The following is a 12,408-nucleotide window of genomic DNA, read 5'->3' on the forward strand; positions in this document are numbered from 1 at the left end:
CGACAGTATCCAAAGGGGTATACCTGTTCGAGAGGGGGACAACCACAGGGGATTCCTGCACTTGACTGCCTGCCCTTTCTGGTGGTCACCCATTTCTCTGCCTGCACCTTGGGTGTGACCACATTTACATAACTGCGATCTATGACGCTTTCCGCCACCTGCATGCTCCTAAGTGCATCCAATTGCTGCTCCAACCGAACCATGCGGTCTGTGAGGAGCTCCAGTTGGGTGCACTTTCTGCAGATGAAGCCATCCGGGAGACTGCATCTCACAGTCAGAGCACTGCACCCCTCTAACTGACATTGCATCAATTAATTTTTTTTTTTTTTAATTTTTTAATTTTTTTTTGTATATATATTTTTTTTAATTTCAAAGTCACTGCCATCTATCTGTTTCCTAGCACTAGATTTCTAATAGAAATGCGAAAGCTAAAGCTAAATATAGTACTCTCATCTTTGGATGAAACTTTGTCTGAAAACCCAAGAGATTTCCAACCTCCATTCACTTACAAAGAACCACATGAGAGGTCCCCCTCCAGGCCTACGATGAGTTCATCTTAAAGGACCATTTCCACACAGTTGGCGGCCACGTTGAGTGGCCCCTGGACAAAGGGAAACCCCGGAGCGTCAGGGCCCGGCCTCATGGTGAGAACAGCGACCGTGGTCATTTTGGATGGCCCCCAAACAAAGGTCAACCCCGGGTGCAGGGGACATCCACCAGGACCCATTGACAGACTGATCAAACCCCAGAACGGGGAAAATAACAGGCATGGCTAGGGAACAGGGAACGTTTATGGAACAGATGGGGGCAGTGAACCTGTGGCGGTTCCTGCACCAGGTGAGAAGGAATTCTCGTTTTTCTTCACCAGTACACAAGGTCTACTCCCGCATCAACTTCTTTGCAGTGGGTAAATCGGTGCTTTCAAAATTAGTCAGAGCGGAATACTCTACGATTGTCAACTCCGACCACACTCCACATTACTTGGATGTGAGATTGGAGTCGGGCTGTGCCCAACACCCTACATGGAGGTTGGACAAGGGCCTCTTGGCCGACAATATCTTCACCAGAAAACATCACAAACCATAGGCGAGTACGTCACTAACAACCAGAACATGTAAGTCTCACCTTGCATGTTCTGGAAGGCACTGAAGGCGATGATATGGGGAGAGATTCTCCAGTCGCGTTGGGCTCTCACTTAAGCGCAACGTGGCTGGTGAATGCCGGGAGAGGCTTTCAGCAAGCCTGCCGAAAGGCCTCCCGGGATTCTCCAAAGTCCCGTGAAACGTCAAAGTCGGAACCCCACATAAAATGTGCAGTACCGAATGACACTCACAGTATAAGTCGTAAACCTACTTATGACCTACCTGAGTGGGATCCAGCGGGCTCCCTCGATTCTCCGGCATCCCATGGGAGCTGCAGCCTGGCACCGATCAGTGCTGGTCCACACAAACGTGAACCCAGCGGAACGGCACCTTGGGATTTCCCGGGGCACCCGGGGGTTTCCAGGGCCACCGCAGACCCCAGAGTGGTTAAGGTAAGTGCAGGGTGGCTCTCTGGCCCTCTCCCTTGACCGATGGCACCTTGGCAATGCCCAGCTGGCACCTTGGCACGGTCGCCCTGGCGCTGCCAAGATGCCCAGGTCTCACTGCCAAACCAGCAGGAGCACTGCCTGGGTGCCAGTGCAAGGGTGCCTGAGTGCAAGGCTGGCACTGCCAAGGGCCAGGGAGCCCATCCCCATGAAATGAGGGTGCAGGGGCGGTTTGAAGGGTGCAGGGCAGGCAAGTAGGGGTCTGAAGAGGTGGGGGCGCCCAGGGAGATGTGGAATAGTGTCCATTTGTGTGGGGGTGACATTGCCCATGGGTGGGGGGTGTGGGGGGGATCCACAAGCTCACTTAGAGATCAGGGAACCCTTTCAAAATGAGGGCCTGATTTCAGAGCTCAGCTCCCAGTGCTAAAAAAAAATTTGAAGTGTGGGTTAAACCAGTAAGAAACTCCCCATGGCCCCAAAAAAATGATAGTGTCATTGAATATCAATGGGGAGCTCGTAGGCGGGGAACTCGTCGGCAGGAAACTCCCTGAGAGAGAGAGAGAGAGAGAAATCCCAGAATCCGAGAAGAAGCATGGCCCTCCAGAACCTGCAATACTATCACTGGGCAGCCACAGCCGAGAGTGAGGGGATGAGTAAGGGAACCGAACATGGAATGGGTGAGGATGGAGGAGTCCTCCAGCACGGGAACGACCCTCCGAACCCTCGCCACGACAGCGCTCCCATCCCCACTGGCAAAACACACATCCAGCTCAGTGCAAGTAGCAACACCAAGAACCTGGAACCAGACGAGACAACACTTTGGTTAATCGAGGTGTCCACCCTGGTCCCCATTTGCGGCAATCACATGTTCCCACCAGCCATGCTCGATGCCACCTTAGAGGTGGAGGCAGGACGGGGGTACTTTAGCTATCAGGGTCTTTTACACGGTTCAGACTTGTGACCTTAGAAGAGCTGACAGAGAGAATGGAACTACCGAATGGACAGGAACGCTGACATTTACAAGTCAAAACGTTTCTCCACAAGGAGATGATGAGGTACCCGAGAGGCCCGAAAGACACAATGTTGGAGGAGCTACTGGTCACGGACAGTATGGAAAAAGGGAACTGCGGAGACACATACAGACGGAACATGGCAGAAATGGGAGGAAGAATTAGGGACGGAAGTAGGGTTAGGACTCTGGAGCGAAGCACTGAGCAGGGCCAACTCCACTTCCTCCTGAATAATGCTAAGCCTCATGCAGTTCAAAGTGGTGCACAGAGCACACCTGACAAGAACCCGAATGAGCAGGTTCTTCCCAGAAGTGGAGGATGTGTGAACGGTGCCAGGGAGGCCCCAACCACACCCACATGTTCTGGGCATGCCCCAGACTTGTCCGGTTCTGGACAGCCTTCTTCGAGGCGAGGTCCAAGGTGGTGCGAGTGAGGGTGGAGCCGCGTCCAGGAGTGTCAGTCTTCGGGGTATCGGACCAGCCAGAACTTCATATGGGGAAGAGGGCTGACATCCTTGTCTTTGCTTCCCTAATCGCCCGCTGGAGAAGCCTCCTCGGCTGGCAATCAGCAGCACCACCCACAGCTACAGACCGCCTGGCAGACCTATCGGAATCTGTCAATCTGGAGAAGATTAAATACACCATCCGAGGGTCGGACGATGGCTTTCACAAAGCGTGGGGGCCATTCATTAGCCTGTTCCAGGACCTATTTGAAGCCAACAAGGGATAGAAAGGGGAGAGAGGGCAGGGGGACACATAGGAACCACCAGGGGCACAGAAAACAGACAGGAATGAGATGGGGAGTCAACAGCAGAGAGGCCCAAGGAAACGCCAGGAAGGAACCCAGGGAGAGACTGACACGGGGGCCAGAGGGCCCCCCCACAAAGCTATAAGAGCAAAACAAACGACAAAACAAACCATCTACGGCGAAGGAAAGGCCTAAGATAGGGCCCAAATACAGTAGAAAAGGGGCAGGGGGGGACAACATGTAAATTGTAAATAATAACCATTTCAGTCATCTCCTGTACAATGTAAAAATGTAAACTTCAATAAAAATATTGATTAAAAGAAACTAAAGGACCAATTCAAACATATGATTGCTTTACTTGTTATTCCACTCTTAATCTAAGTGCACGCATCATCTGTAAAACTTATTTTTTTCTTGGGTGTATGGGTTTTTGCATGAGAAAGCGAGTGTTTCATTGCATTGACATTCCATGTGCTGTGTGAATAAATGTTTAACTTGACTTTTGACTTCAACTTACCAGAAAGACTTATTTATGTTTTATCCTTTAAAGTCCAAACATTTGAAGGATTTAAAAATCTCCCTCTAAAATATACATCTTGTTTTGGACAACTGCGAGGTAAGGGAAAAAGGGAAAAGTTGTCCCATTATCTCTCCTCGTCCATAACAATATTGAAAAATACACACATCAGAGAATTGACAAGAGAATTACAAATGGTAGTTGAACTGAACAATGTCTCTCGCAAACCACAGGAGTGAAAGTCAAGCACCTTAGCAAATTTAAGATATAATCAACGTCAGGCAACTATATAAGCCAATAGTTTTTAGTAAGTAAAATATACCTGCATCTTCTCAGGTGTCCTGACTCATATAGGGGAGAGATGATTGACAAACAATTCACTGTAAAGTAGTTTAACGTGTATTAAATTACACAAGTAATATAGCACTCCGTATAATCCAAGCAGAATGCTGAAAAACATATACATCATAACAAACTACCTGCATTTCAACTACATAAACAGAGGAAAGCAAGATAGTAGCCGGATAGCTACATATTATGAAATTAATAGACATGAATTGTATTGTTTTCAAATACTCAAGCAGATAGATATGTATAAACGAGGTGAAAAACAAACATTCACAATTGTGGGCAGCACAGTGGCACAGTGGGCAGCATTGCTACCTCACAGCTCCAGGATCCTGGGTTCAATTCCAGCCTCGGGTGATGGTCTGTGTGGAGTTTTGCGCTTTCTCCCTGTGTCTGCGTGGGTTTCCTCCCGGTGCTCTGGTTTCCTCCCTTAGTCCAAAGATGTGTAGGTTAGGTGGATTGGCCATGCTAAATTGCTCCTTTGTGTCAAAAAGGTTAGGTGGGGTTACGGGGATGGGTGGAAGCATGGGCTCAAGTAGGAAGCACTTTCCAAGGGCCGGAGCAGACCTGATGGGCCGAATGGCCTACTTCTGCACTGTAAATTCTATGATCTATTCAATGAATATATGCACTAATTTGACATAGCACTAATCTTACCCCTTCAGTCAGAAGTTTGAGTTCAAGCAAAATTTAATTGATGTTCAATAGTGCACCAGACTGCTGTATCAACAGACAGGATGTCCTTCATTTCAGGCATTAATCTAAGACTCTGTCTGTTGTCTGCTGGTTCATATTGATGCTGAAGATTCTCGATTATATTTCAAACAACAGATAGTTCTCCATATCCACGTTCAGACAAAAAAACTGTCCATTCATCTCATGAGGGACCATGTGGCGTGCAAAATGATTGCTATGCTCACCCGCTTAATAATGGCTTTAAAATGTAGTCTGTTACATAAGGGCACTTTAGGAGGTTTGAGAAACATAAAGGCACTATTTTAATGCAAGTCTTCTTTCCTTCAATTTGGTGTCAAATACCTATCAAAAAATATCCTTGCACCATGAACTCTAATAAATGTGATGCTTGCCCATGACTCCGCAGACACAGCATGGGGAACAGATCAATTTACTCTTTTACAAATAATATTACTCTTCCATTTAATAGCACAGAGCACAGGAATATCAAGGTACTGTGTCACAGAGTGGAAAAATGGAAGCCCGAGTTTATGATTACTCGCATACTAAGAACCTCATGTCAGCAGAAGGCTGTATTTTTCCAAGGTCATTTTTGTGTATCATCTTGTAACTCGAGATCAGTATTGACTGAGGTCCAAGAGCAAGTCTGCCATTTCAAAGAGGTGGAAATGGGGTTCAGATTATCTACTGTGCTACATTTCTACAATGACTAGAATAAAGGCAAAAAGGAGAGAAAGTCAGAATTATCACTGGGAGATTGAACAGAAAGAGGAGCTTAAAAAAAACTTGTTTTTTAAAAGTTTGAATTTGTTACCCTCAAGTAACAATTGAGATAGTGGCAAGTATATCATTTAAAAAGGAAACTGGGTAGTAATTAAAAGGAGAAAATATAAACATTATACAAGGAAAATACAGAAATTGAACAAGAACCAGTTGATGGCACAGGTGTGATAGGCCATACTGCTTTCTTGTATGTTCCAGTTTTTAAAGTTTCAGGAACAGACTGCGAGAATGCAATTTCCTGCTTCCAACATTTGCAAGTAGCATTCTTCCCCTATAATGACTCAACTGGGACTAGCTAAGTAATGGAAATGAAAATGTTTTCATAATTTAGTGATCAAATATATGATTCATCAAAGAACAAGACACCAACCCACTGTTATGGCGTAGAGCATAGCATTATTTTGGGCGAATAAGGGAGAGATTACAGAAAATGAAAAATGCATGAAATAAAGTAGCTACAAAAGGAGAAGCCATCAGAAATAGTATCTGGTAAACAGAAGCTACAACCTCAAATTATCATCTTGCAATGAACTGGATTATCTTCCTGAAAAGCATTTCTGCAGGTTACTATTCATGTAGTGAAGAAACACTGACACATTATTTTCAAAAAAGACATACGTTCATTGAATAAAAACATTGTAAATCATCATGCATGAAGTGTATAAACTCTCAAAAAATGAAACAAAACGTAACAAAATGACATGCATAAAGTAAATGTGACAAACAGTATTTTTGAAAATCAAATTTATTAATAAAATTAAAAAAGGAAAATTAATTTGATTGTGCTGTTTAAATGATCTTACATCGCAATCTGCACTATTCACAATAAAAGCTCAATGCCCAACAAGCATGCCAGTATTTTCATGTGTTTTTCCCACAACTATGTTCCAACAGCATGATTTCAGTATATAATTTTTTTTTACCTTCTGTAGTTACAAAAGGAAATGCTGTGAGAACTCGCATAGCTTCCCCAGCAGCTTGATGTAAAGTAGGCTTGTTCATTTCCACGTACCAAGATAAACATTGAAATCACTTGGGTCTAGGTTATTGAAATGCAAGCTTCAACATAATGGAATAGACCAAATATATACCCACCAAAATGAGAAAATATAATGCTCGATTTGAATCTAAGGTACTGTAGAACTCGACTATTGCTGAAAAGAGAGATGCGTTGCTGAAGCTTTTCGTCCTGCATTCGTCAGGACAAACGCAAGAATGCCAAATTTCAATCTATCACCGTATATGTCAGAGCAGAAAAGGGGTGCTGATTGGTTTGCAAGTCTATTATGATTCGCAAGTAACAGGGAAGCAATAGGCTTCTTTCTGAGTAATACAAAAAATTCATTATACTTTATAATTCATATTGATTGCTGCATTTTGAAAATTACAACTAGTGTTCAAATGGGAATTTATCTTTATTTCAAAAGTTAGCTGTTTTCCCTTCATTATGGATCAGAATTGAAGACTGGTAGTTGTATGCAATGAATCACTGTCCTCTATTCAAAAGATAACAGAAGGGGTCTCTGATAGCTAACAATTCAGGGTCATTTTCAGTTTTCAAACTAACATTCAACTAAGCAGACTTACGCTGTGTCCAAAAATTACTGATGAAAAATATATTTGGTTTGCTTCATGATATGTACAACTTAAGTGTCAATTTTTACCAGGTATTTATGATGCAGACTATTCAGTTTTATTGATTACTCTCATGCTTTTGCCTTTGTTCATACATGTCTGTTGCCTTGTCTTTAAAGGACAAAAAGGTACAATGTTTGCCTATTTATCAATGTTCCACAATCCTGTCCCAAACATTCATGAGCTTAGTGGACATTTGAAGCTTACATATTCCATTTGCAATATCTCATTAAAAAGGAAATAGAAGACAGAAAGCAAACTATTTCATACCAAAGTGGGTGTCACCTGCAGAGACTGCAAGGAGCAGGTTTTTTTGGAATATGGCAAATAAATTGGTTCCACTTCTCCATGCCATAATGCATTAACTAGTATCTGGCTGATTTGTAATTTTTATTTATTTATTTTTTTTGTATGCAGTCATCTGCCGGTGTTGCTTTCTCCACCTTTTCAGGTGACAACAGAACGTGATGGCCATCGCACATATTCTCCGGCAAGCAATTCATCATGTGTCAGATCTAACTGTTAAACCAGGGCTGTATTAATCTACACGTGGCAAAGAATAAACATGGAGTCATAGAGTTTTACAGCTCAAAAAGAGGCCCTTTGGACAATCACCTGTGCGCGAGACATCAAGCACTTCTCTATTCTAATCCCATTTTCTAACACTTGGTCCGTAGCCTTGTATCCTATGACATGTTTTGGCGCAGGAGACAGCAAACTTACTCAAGGGAACAGTACTTTAATCGAAACACAAGAAGCCAAGCAGAATTGTTTTTCCTTTTAAATTTAGAGTACCCAATTTTTATTTCCAATTAAGGGGCAATTTAGCGTGGCCAATCCACCTACACTGCACATCTTTGGGTTGTGGGGGTGAGACTCACGCAGACATGGGGAGAATGTGCAAACTTCACACGGACAGTGACCCGGGGCCGGGATCGAACCCGGGTCCTCGGTGCCGTGAAGCAGCAGTGTTGACCACTGCGCCACCTTGCCGCCAGCCAATCAGAATTGTTATTGCAGTTTCAAACTTCCACCAACACGACCCCCCCACCGCCCCAGTTGTTCTGTTTGAGCCTGTACTTCTCAGTTTATCAACAAAAATGACTCCTTGAAAAACAAGATTGACATTTTTAAGTGCTGTGAAACCTTTTGAATCAAGACAGAAATATTGTGGTTAAAAATCAAGTATTTACCAGCCGTATGAGGCATAAGATTCTGTACAGTAATTCCTGAAGTCTAATAGCCTCGACTGGTGCAGTAGAACCATCATGATAGTTGGTTACATTCAGCCCTTCTTTGCAGTGAAATGCCTGCTTACACTTCTGCTGCCAGGCCTGCTGGTATGCTTGGTCACACGACTCTCCAGGCCTTCTTTCAGCCATGTTTCAGATCACAACCTGCAACAGATGTTTACAAATGAATTAAAGAACGTTTGTTCAATTGCTTTATAGTAGTTCAAACCTGAACATCCAGACTTAGGAACAGTTTCTTCCCCACAGCTACTCCTCGACGACTCTCCCTCGGACTGATCTGTTCCCTGTAAGACACTATTCACGACGCCCTATGCTGCTCTTGCTCATGTCGTATTTGCTTTGTTTGGCCCTTGTTCCGTACTGGAATCAATTACATATTTGTCGATCGACTGTGTATTATTTTTTTGCATCCACTGTAACTATCCACTATTCTTTTTGTCTACTATGTATGTTTCTTTGGCCGCAGAAAAATACTTTTCACTGTATTTCGATACATGTGACAATGAATCAATTCAATCAATCAATCGAAACAAGTCCTTTCTTTTTTTTTAAATAATTTTTATTAAAGGTTTTCATAAAATATCAATAACGAAATGAGAAAGAAAAAAGAATCCAACAGGGTTAAGTACAAAACACAATCTAAAAAAGCAACCCCCCAAACCCCTCCCCCCCTGTACCTAAACAATAAATTAACATTAACACCCCAACTTAAGACAACAGGTGTATACACCCCCTCAGACCCTTCCAGTGTAAATAACATAAACAAAAATAAAGTAACCCCCCTCCCCCCCACCCGCTGCTGCCATTGACCAATGTCTATTGTTCTGCCAAAAAGTCTAAGAACGGTTGCCACTGCCTAAAGTACCCTTGTACCGACCCTCTCAAGGCGAATTTCACCCTCTCCAATTTAATGAACCCTGCCATATCACTGATCCAGGATTCCACGCTTGGGGCCTCGTATCTTTCCACTGAAGGAGAATCCATCACCGGGCTACCAGGGACGCAAAGGCCAGAATTCCGGCCTCTTTCGCCTCCTGCACTCCCGGCTCCTCTGCCACCCCAAATATTGCGAGCCCCCAGCCCGGTTTGACCCTGGATCCTACCACCCTCGACACCGTCCTCGCTATGCCCTTCCAAAATTCCTCGAGCGCTGGGCATGCCCAGAACATATGGGTGTGATTTGCTGGGCTCCCTGAGCACCTAACACACCTGTCCTCACCCCCAAAGAACCTGCTCATCCTTGTCCCGGTCATGTGTGCCCTGTGCAGCACCTTAAACTGTATGAGGCTGAGCCTCGCGCATGAAGAGGAAGAGTTCACCCTCCCTAGGGCATCTGCCCATGTCCTCTCTTCGATCTCTCCCAACTCCTCCTCCCACTTACCTTTTAACTCCACCACTGAGGCCTCCTCCTCCTCCTGCGTCACCTGGTAAGTTTCCGAGATCTCCCCCCCCGAGAGCACCCTGCCCTGTACTGTGTGTGGCAGTAGCCGTGGGAATTCCACCACCTGCCGTCTGACAAACGCCCTTACCTGTAAGTACCTGAAGGTGTTCCCCGGGGGGGAGCCCGTACTTCTCCTCCAGCTCACCCAGGCTCGCGAACTTCCCGTCCACAAACAGGTCTCCCAACTTTCGTATGCCTGCCCTGTGCCACCCCAAAAACCCTCCACCTGTTCTTCCTGGGGCGAACCGGTGGTTCCCCCGTAATGGGGTCCACGCCAAGGCCCTAACCTCCCCCCATGCCACCTCCACTGCCCCCAAATTATGAGGGCCACCACCACCACCGGGCTCGTGGTATACCTCCTTGGAGGGAGCAGCAGCGGTGCCGTTGCCAGCGCCCCCAGACTCGTACCCACACAGGACACCGTCTCCAGCCTCTTCCATGCAGCTCCCACCCCCTCCATCACCCACTTGCGCACCATTGTCGCATTGGCGGCCCAGTAGTACCCACAGAGGTTGGGCAGCGCCAGCCCCCCCCCTATCTCTACTCCGCTCCAGGAACATCCTTCTCACCCTTGGAGTCCCTCGCGCTCACACAAACCCCATTATAATCCTGTTAACTCGCCTGAAAAAAGCCTTTGGGATAAACACGGGGCGGCACTGGAACAGGAACAAAAACCTTGGGAGCACCGTCATTTTGATTGACTGCACCCTACCCGCCAGGGACAGCTGCAACGCGTCCCACCTCTTGAACTCCTCCTCCATTTGCTCCACCAGCCTTGTAAAGTTAAGCCTATGCAGGGCCTCCCAGCTCCTGGCCACCTGGACCCCCAAATATCTGAAACTCCTCTCTGCCCTTTTTAGTGGGAGCTCGCCAATCCTCCTCTCCTGGTCCCCTAGCTGAACTACGAACAGCTCGCTCTTCCCCATATTGAGCTTGTACCCCGAAAAGTCCCAGAATTCTCTAAGGATCCTCATTACCTCTGGCATTCCTCCCACCGGGTCTGCCACATACAGCAGCAGGTCGTCCGCATAAAGCGACCCCTTATGCTCCTCCCCACCCCGCACCAACCCCCTCCAGTTCCTCGACTCTCTCAGTGCCATAGTCAGGGGTTCAATCGCCAGTGCGAAGAGCAGGGGGGACAGGGGACACCTCTGTCTCGTCCCTCGGTGCAACCGAAAGTACTTGGACCTCCTCCTATTTGTGGCCACACTCGCCATCGAGACCTCATACAACAGCCTAACCCACCTGACAAACCCCTCCCCAAACCCGAACCTCTTCAGCACCTCCCACAGGTACCCCCACTCTACCCTATCGAAGGCTTTCTCAGCGTCCATCGCCACCACTATCTCCACCTCACCCTCCCTCGCCGGCATCATGATAACGTTCAAAAGCCTCCGCACATTCGCGTTCAACTGTCTCCTCTTCACAAACCCCGTCTGGTCTTCATGGATGATCTGCGGCACACAATCTTCAATCCTCGTGGCTAAGACCTTCGCCAGCACCTTGGCATCTACATTTAGCAAGGAAATCGGTCTGTATGACCCACATTGCAGGGGATCCTTGTCCCGCTTCAGGATCAAGGGGATCAGTGCCCGGGACATCGTCGGGGGTAAAGCCCCCCCCTCCCTTGCCTCATTGAAGGTCCTAACTAACAGCGGGCCCAACAGGTTCATATTTTTTTTATAGAACTCGACCGGGAAACCATCCGGCCCCGGTGCCTTCCTCGCCTGCATGCTTCCTATCCCTTTGATCAGCTCCTCCAGCCCAATCGGGGCCCCCAGTCCCGCCACCAGTCCCTCTTCCACCTTTGGAAACCTCAATTGGTCCAGGAAACGGCCCATCCCTCCCTCCTCCCGTTGGGGCTCGGATCGGTACAATTCCTCGTAGAAGTCCCTGAAGACCCCATTGATGCCAACCCCACTCCGCACCACGCTCCCTCCCCTGTCCTTAACTCCCCCAATCTCCCTAGCTGCGTCCCGCTTCCGAAGCTGATGCGCCAGCATCCGGCTTGCCTTTTCCCCATACCCGTAGACCGCCCCCTAGGCCTTCCTCAACTGCACCTCCGCCTTCCTGGTGGTCACCAGGTTGAATTCGGCCTGGAGGCTGCGCCTCTTCCTCAACAATCCTTCCTCAGGTTCTTCCGCATACCTCCTGTCTACCCTCACCATCTCCCCCACCAGCCTCTCCCTCTCCCCCCACTCCCTCAGCTCCTTGTGGGCCCTGATGGAGATCAGCTCTCCCCTCACCACCGCCTTCAGTGCCTCCCATACCATCCCCACTCGGACCTCCCCGTTGTCGTTGGTCTCCAAGTACCTCTCTATACTTCCTTGGACCCGCTCGCTCACCTCCTCGTCCGCCAACAGCCCCACCAACAAGCGCCACAGCGGGCGCTGGTCCCTCTCCTCCCCCATCTCCCAAGTCCACCCAATGCGGGGCATGGTCCGAAATGG

General features: G+C 47.2%; 1 protein-coding gene across 5 annotated transcripts in view; it reads right to left on the reverse strand.

The window, feature by feature from the left end:
* LOC140394181 (probable helicase with zinc finger domain) overlaps positions 1-12,408 on the reverse strand; it is a 682,830-nt gene that overhangs the window by 647,720 nt on the left and 22,702 nt on the right. For all 5 annotated transcript variants that reach the window (XM_072481139.1, XM_072481135.1, XM_072481136.1 and 2 more), the window contains one exon: positions 8,458-8,661. In XM_072481139.1, coding sequence (XP_072337240.1) covers positions 8,458-8,646 — 189 coding nt within the window. In that variant the 5' untranslated portion in view covers positions 8,647-8,661. The remainder of the gene's footprint in view (positions 1-8,457; positions 8,662-12,408) is intronic.

Source organism: Scyliorhinus torazame, chromosome 17 (assembly GCF_047496885.1).
Source record: "Scyliorhinus torazame isolate Kashiwa2021f chromosome 17, sScyTor2.1, whole genome shotgun sequence".
In the NCBI taxonomy this organism is placed as follows: Eukaryota; Metazoa; Chordata; class Chondrichthyes; order Carcharhiniformes; family Scyliorhinidae; genus Scyliorhinus; species Scyliorhinus torazame.